Here is a 7,868-nt window from a genome sequence, read left to right on the forward strand (position 1 = left end):
ATTCTGTTGAAGATCAGATGAGAAGATGAAGGTGGACATTTTCTACTCTTTCAATGCCTTCTTATGGGTTATCTAAGCCATTTTAGTTTATGGCAAACAGGACATCAAGGGTTAATGGCAGTGTGATCCTATTTATGGTGCACCATATCAATATCCTATATATGATGCACAAGAAAACTTGGGTATACTGTGTCCTGGAACTCAACATACAAAGGAACATTTTGTGTTCTCGTATGGCTTAGCAGTGAGGACCTTTAATCCTGGAACTTCTCACAAAGCAGTTATTATTACTATTATTTATTAAATTTGTATGCCGCCCTGTCTAAAGCAGCCTCTGCCAGGCAGGTGCCCTCCAAATGTTTCAGACTACAGCTCCCATCAGTCCCAGACAGCCTATTGGAGTCAAAGTCCAAAACATGTGGAGGACACCATCTTAGCAAATGTTCTCCAGGAGCTGCACACTGAGAAGAACCCAACCTTCAAGGCAAAAGTTGCTTAGATCCCAGGACAGCTTCAAACCCAAAGAGCCACTTTAAAAGTACTGTATGGTGATCAAGGGCACCTTCGCAGTACAACCCTATATGGGGAAGCAAGTGTAGGGTTGCAAACTAAGCCCCCTCTTAAGTCTCCGTGCAGCAGTTTGCATGAATGTGAGCTTGTCGTGAGTAGAAGGCAGGCAACCAATGCTTTATTTTTTAATTCACTTGTACGATCTGGCTAATGCAGCTTTTCCATTCAGGCTGGAGTCTGGTTTAAGCAGATGCACGTGGGTGTCTGTGTAGCATCACAGTCCTCAAACTGGGCTTCACCTCTCTGAGCCTTGGGAAGCGTTTGGAGCCCACGACCAGCTGGCAGAGAAACCAGACTGAGGCTGTAAAACCTGTGCACACTCATTGAGCATTAGTCCCATTGAATGCCATGGGGCTTACTTCTGAGTAAGGAATGCCATCCCCAGAGAGACTCACCTGGTGCCTATGTTTCTTCCTGTTCCTCCAGGCCTTTTAATTCCAATCCACAGCTGCTTCAGGGCTGTTACTATTGCTTGCACCATGTTACCCCCTCGCTGTGTTTTAAACCTGCTTTAATGGGGGCAGAGTTTGCTGGGGGAGGGGTTGCTTCTCTCTCCAAGGGCTTTTGTTTTATTTTGCACCTCACTTCAAAATACTTTTTTTTTTTCGTATTTTATTGCATAACCTTCCAGACAGCTTGGCTTATAAAATGTAAACACGTTTTCTTAAAAGGGGTTGCATTGCACATAAATCCCTCCCTAGGAAAAAGGCGGCTGCCAAAGTGTCAGGGCACGGCTGCCCCATTGCTCTCGCCCTTTTCCTACCCCCACCAGCCACCCCCCCCAAAAAAAGAGCCGTTCCCCAATTGTGGCTTTTGAGTGACAGGCATGAGCGCATTCCTTTCGTGCCCCACCCCCTCCCAACCTGTTGCTGCAAAAGAGAGCGCTCGCGCTGCAAAGGAGATAACATAATCCTTGGGGTGGGGGGGGGGTGGACGAGAGATACATCAACTTCTCTATAGCTGGCCAGAAAAAAGAGGAGACAACAATAACTCGCTTTTCGGTCTTTGCCAGTGCTAGGAATCGAGCAGGGGGAAAGTAGAAGGAGAGAGAATGAGATCGACCAGGCAGGCGCAACTTACTGGGATGTGGACTCGCAAAAGGCGCTTCTTCTGGCCACTGCTCTTCTTGCCACCGGGCGCTGCATCTTTCTTCTTGGTGTCCATAGCGGTGCTTCCCATCTCTCCGATGTCCCTTCCGACGGGAAGGTCGGAGGAGAGGCCCGCGGGAACCGGCCCGGCCAGGTCTCTCCTCCAGACGGGCTCTTCGGCTAACCCTCTCCAAGCTCCTCCGCGCCAAGTGATGGGTCGTTTGAGCTCCTCGTTTTATATTGCGTTGTTTTTCCAGAGCCTTTGGCTGTAAAGAGGGACGTCCCAAGCTTGGAGGGAGGGGGGTGTTACGACCACAGCGGCTGCTCGGGGTCCTCAAGGGCACGGGATGGGTCTGGGAAGGAGAAGCGGAAGAAGGCGCCTCGCATCGTGCAGGAAAATAGCGCAATGGTTGGAAGGCTGCGAGAAAGCTAGCCAAAGCTCAGGCTGCAGCAGGGAACTCCTGGGCCGATTCAGAAGCAGCCCGCGCTTCTGGGCGGCTGCAAAAGTTTCCTTCCCCCTGCGCAGCAGGAGATGGGCATGTCCTCTGAGTCAGCGTGCCCGGAGGGCGAAAGCAAGGAGGTGCACCCAACACAATTGAGAGTAATCGCGCAGATTAATCTGAATGCGGAGGCTGTTTTGCGGAAAAGCAGCCCCCCCTCCCTCTCTGCTCTGTAGTGCCAAGTCTGGGCTCCAGTGCCCAGGTCCGCCCCACCGCCAGCCACCACCACTATGGAGAAGGAGGAGGAGGAGGAGGAAGAGATGCAATTCGCGTTGAAGAGCTGGTTTCCTTTCGCGCTGCAAAACAAGGCTCTCAGGCAGGCAGGCAGGCGGCTGCAGTTTGCAAACACAAGTGACCCGGGGAGGGAGGGAGGTGAGCAGATCACCCAGCACTGCTTGCGGTTCCCGTTTCGCGCTCTGCAAGCGAGGACGCTTTCTGACAGCTGCTTGCACAAGATCCAAGCGAAAGGAGCACGCGCGAGCGAGCAAGGAAACCCAGCCCGGGAAGGCAGTCGCCAAGCTCTGCGCGCGCGTGTGTATATATATATATATTCGAGGAGAAGAGAGGAGGACGCTGCTGCCGAACAGGAAGTGCAAAATCACGAAAGACAACTTTCTCTCCCCCAACGCAGAGCGCGCGCCCCGCCCCGCGGCCCACGCCCCTCCGCGCGTCTCCAGAAGCAAGGTCGAGCCGAGGAAGGATCTCGGCGGGGGATCCCATCTTCAAGGACATCCCCGGGGCCGCCTCCTCCTCCTCCTCCTCCTCCTCCTCTCTTGATCATCGCCTGAGCAGATGGAGCCAAGATTGGGGAAGAATCGGTTGATCCCGCTTTGAAATCGGGGCTTAGCTGCATAGCCAGTGGCGTAGCGTGGGGGGGTGCAGGGGGGCCGGCCGCACCGGGCGCAACATCTGGGGGTTAGGGTTAGGGTTAGGGGGCGCAAATCCACGGGTTAGGGGGTGCAAATTACTTGCCTTGCCCCGGGTGCTGACAACCCACGCTACGCCACTGTGCATAGCCATGCTATGCCACCCTCTTAAAAAAATTAAATAGGGAAATGATATTCCGAAAAGGGCATCGATATTATTCCCTACGAGTAGCACCCTCCCGGTAAAAATATAATAATAATAATGCTTGGATGCTTGTAGTTTTGAATTTTCCTGCGCTGCAAACGTTGTTGGTCTGGGTAAGGTGGCGGGAGAGCCGCGATTGTGCACAAACGCGCTTTCTGGGTCGCAGAAGGAAGGCGGCTCCTTCCTTCCCCCGCCTCAGGCGAGGCGCCGTTGCGAAAGGCTGCGTCGGTCGTGCCCAAGCTACCTTCTCTGTCAGAGGCGCGGCCGGCAGGTGGCGCTGGTTGCGCTGGCCGAGGGCGAAGCCGCAGCTGCAAGCGAAAGGTGTACACGGTTTGGACACGAAGCTGCTGGCGAAGGCAAGCCTTTGGCCAGCTGAAGCCCTGCCAGCTGTTTAGACCTACAACTCCCATCAGCCCGAAACAGCTGGAACGGCTTCAGCTGGGCAAAGGCGGACGAAGGGGTACACAGCCTCTGCTCTGCTTAAAAGTCTTACCATATTTTAAAGAATAAACAAGCTTTTTCGTTATCAAATGATTTTTTTTTTAATTGGCCATGTTCAAATGTGGGGCAGGGCGAAGGTCAAACTAATCCAGGCATGGCCAAACTCAGCCCTCCAGATGTTTTGGAACTACAACTCCCATCATCCCTGGCTAACAGGACCAGTGGTCAGGGATGATGGGAACTGTAGCCCCTAAATATCTGGCGGGCCAAGTTTGGCCATGCCTGATACAAATCCTTTGATTTTTAAAGGGCCTTTTCACGTGTATGGCATTATACTCTGCATGCATGTGTGTGCTTTGTTGCTGTTGAAGGCAGAATACAAAATGAGAGCCATTTTTTAATGGAATATACCTTGCATGTGTTGAAAATACTGTAGATGTCAAAGCAAGAGATTGAAGGAGAGGCAAGGCAAACTAAGACAAACTAGAAATTCAGAAGAGGCGTGATCTTCCACCCCAGGGCAGGCTCTGCCATTCCATGCATAATTTTATTTGTATGCCACAGTTCCACAGTTCAAACCATGCTCAAGGCGGCTTGCAACAGGAAAAGGACACATAGCTGCAACATAACGAAAGTAGTAATAAACAATAAATGAACATTTAAAAATACACAACCAAACTGAACAATTTTCACGTGATTCACAACAAGACCTAGATACAAAAAAAAAAAACAGCAACAACCCCCCCAACAAAATATCCACAGGTAATAAAGTGCAAGCAATAAAATATAATTTACAAACATTTAAGGCGACAAAAACATCAGCAACCTAACTTTTTTATATTAAAAACTAATGCTCCTCTACAGATTCACTCTTCCTGCTGTCTAAAGGCAAAGGCTGGTCCGCTCCCCATCCAAACAAAAACCGTCAGAGAGAGCATGAGTAAACTCTAAGCCAGGAGCTCTTCCTACGTCTGTAATCTCAGCATGTCTTAAACAGCCCAGATAACAGCTTTCAACCACCTCTTCCTAGATTGCAATGTGCACCGTTTTGCACTAAACTGGACCACTGGGGCAGCCCTGAGCCTTCACAAACCCTGTGCATCTATTGGTCACCTAGCATGATCTTAAGGTCCAAAGTGTGCTCCAGTAGATCTACTTGAGCATGCATTCTCCTTTGAACAAAGCTTCTAGGCCTCAGTGATCTGGAATATTGCCCGCTGACTGCTTGTGCTTTTGCACAAAGATCTAGTTATGGTTTCACATGTGCTATAAACAATTTTGCAGCATGTTGATGTTCCCATGTCTTTGCTGCAGTGCTTGCCCAGGCCAGCTCTGGTGTGCTTACAGCAACCTGCTTCAGGTGGCCCTTTGAAAATAATAATAATAATAATAATAATAATAATAATAATAATAATTTTTATTATTATTATTTATTTGTACCCCGCCCATCTGGGTGGCTTCCAACAATGATTAAAAATAAATTAAAATGTCACATATTAAAAACTTCCTGAACAGGGCTGACTTCAGATGTTGAAGGGAAAGATAGTTCCATAGTTTCACTATGCGCTGCATAAAGAATTACCGTATTTTTCGCTCTATAAGACACACCAGACCACAAGATGCACCTTAGTTTTCGGAGAAGGAAAACAATAAAAAATATATTCTGAATCTCAGAAGCCAGAACAGCAAGAGGGATCGCTGCACAGTGAAAGCAGCAATCCCTCTTGCTGTTCTGGCTTCTGGGATAGCTGCGCAGCCTGCATTCACTCCATAAGATGCACACACATTTCCCCTTACTTTTTAGGAGGGAAAAAGTGAGTCTTATAGAGCAAAAAATACGCTTTCTGCCCTGAATCTTCCAAAATTCAGCTTCAATGGGTGCCCACATATTCTAGTATTAAGACAGAGGGAGGAAAAAACCTCTCTATCCCCTTTCCATGCATAATTTTATAAACGTCTGTCATGTCACTTGCCTTCTCCCTAAACTAAAAAGTCCCAAATGCTGCAAGGCAGGCAATTCCTGATTTATTTCTATATATTAGGAAACCACTGCAGAGTAGTTTGTTTATTTCATTTGTTTCATAAATTTATACAACATAAATTTTAAACAACAACACAAAGTGTTTTGCAAATAGTAGTGGCAACATGCCTGCATCGAACCCACCAGGATCCATGTCTAAGGAGGTGTTCAATTCTGAGGCCCATTCTACCAGCTCAAAACTCAGGACTTTATGTGCAGATGAAAGAATGAGGTGGAGAAATAAGAGAGTGCAATGAGAAGTGAAGAAAAGTAATACCACCGACTAAGACAAAAAGCAAACAAAACCCCTTAGAATCTGCAAAGTCTGAACCTGAGCCAAGGATGTCCACCTTTGTGAGGCTATCGGGGTCCTGTAAATGGCCCAGTGTTCTCTCTGCTTGTCTTGCCAACCAAGTTTTATTGAATTGACTGTAGTCATTCAGCATGTTTGCCTTTCAAATCAGCCAGCTGAGAGAGCTGTTCTTAAGGGTGCCTGAGTCATCAAAAAGGCTTCTAGCAAAACAGGGAAGACTAGGCTTCGGTTCCCACTATGGTTTCAATATGACTAACAAAACAGACATTTTAAATTCTTACAGCAAAATGGTTTGGCGTCTGCCTTCATCTGCCTTGGAAACGGCATCGTTTTGATCAGAGAAACTGATGGGAGGCAGAAGCCAAACATTTTTCTTATAAGAATATAAAATGTTTGTTTTCTCTGTGTGTGCTTACCTGGAAGTAAGTCTCACTGTGATCAATAGGCCTTATTTCCTAAAAAGATAGGACTGCAGCCTTAAACTTATTAAACTGAATGTACAACACACAATCACAAGACAAGGTCACAACAGATAAAAACTTTTCAGTTCCTTGAACAGCTAAGAATGATCAAACCCACCAGGTCTGCAAGACACCCTGAAACGCCTTAGCAGTACTATTCCCACTGCAAGCCAACTGCTCTGAAGGGTCTGTCCCATACTATGCATGCACCTGCTTCCTTAAGAGTTGCAACCTTGACTATGCAGAGAGAAGGGCAGAGATGTGAAGGGACCCGGTTGCATATGGATTTCAATTAATGCCTCTCAAGCTGGAAACACTGTGCCTCCAGTTAGCAGAGTACAAACTAAGCAACATCTTCTCCAGTGATTTAGCTTAGTACAAACAAACACTCTCCGCCAATAGTCCTGAACAGTTTAAAGCAAAGCTTCAAACATGAAACCATCAGGGGCCTAGAGTAAGGAAATACCATTCCAAAATAAATTGCTTGGTGACTGCCTAATCACTTTTAGAGCAACCCTAGTGCTTAGATTTTAACAGCAATTAGCAATGCATTTTTACTTGATTTGCTTTTGTTTAGTCCCGCGCATGTTTCATAAAGAAACGCATCTTCATTTCAATTTGGGGGCAGCAATGTCATATCTGGACAGGGGCCAGTTTTTGGCATGGTAACAATATGATCTTTCAGCACTAGTACACATTAAAAAATACAACCACAAAGTCATTTGGAAAGAGTTAGGCTGAGTCTGGATCTTTGCAATGCAGAAATCTGTATTGATATTTCAAAAGAGGGAGGGGGAAAGGCAGAGAAAGTTGGCACATGACAGTTTTTTGTTTGCATTTCATCACACAATTTGCCCCCACCCCAGCTACCCTTACATCTGGGTTATGGAAGTCAAATGTTCCCTTATAAAGACCTGCAGAACATTCCCAGACTTCTTAAAATGTTTACAATATGTTTGCTCTGAGCTTTGGTCACACTGTTTTATACTCTTCATCCCATAAGCAAACATAATGACTAGCTCAGCTTTTACATTTTGATGCATAGTACATAGGAGGATGGTATTCTGCAAAAACACTATTTTTACAAGTAAAATCCTCTTTTTCATTACCTTCTATTATAAAGAGAGCTGCCAATACCAGGCATAATTTGCAACTGATTGTACTTTATGTATTTTCTGTCAAAAATTGCAGCTCTCTCAAAACGCCCCCACACATTTGCCTCTTAATAAACATTTTCCACACTTATTTTGATTGCATTTCTGAAAGCTGTGTGAACATGAGACTTCATAACAGCTTTACCTACCAGATTCAAACTTGTCTCTGAGAACTGCCTACATAAAGATCCTGACAAACATACAGCTTGCTTGACAAACATGTGGAAAACCTTATACCACATCACGGCAG

The 7,868-nt window shown here is 46.6% G+C and overlaps 1 protein-coding gene across 2 annotated transcripts in view; it reads right to left on the minus strand.

The window, feature by feature from the left end:
* Nucleotides 1-2,677, minus strand: part of PRKAG2 (protein kinase AMP-activated non-catalytic subunit gamma 2) — a 209,803-nt gene extending 207,126 nt beyond the window's left edge. The window contains exon 1 of one of the 2 annotated variants that reach the window (XR_013831821.1): nucleotides 1,651-2,677. Coding sequence is in view for 1 of the 2 variants with exons in the window: in XM_079946862.1 (XP_079802988.1) it covers nucleotides 1,651-1,749 (99 nt within the window). In the remaining variant the exon portion in view is untranslated. The remainder of the gene's footprint in view (nucleotides 1-1,650) is intronic. The other variant, XM_079946862.1, reaches the window with a different exon arrangement.
* Nucleotides 2,678-7,868: the final 5,191 nt, after the last annotated feature.

Source organism: Podarcis cretensis, assembly GCF_951804945.1.
Source record: "Podarcis cretensis genome assembly, chromosome: 12".
NCBI classification, from domain to species: domain Eukaryota; kingdom Metazoa; phylum Chordata; class Lepidosauria; order Squamata; family Lacertidae; genus Podarcis; species Podarcis cretensis.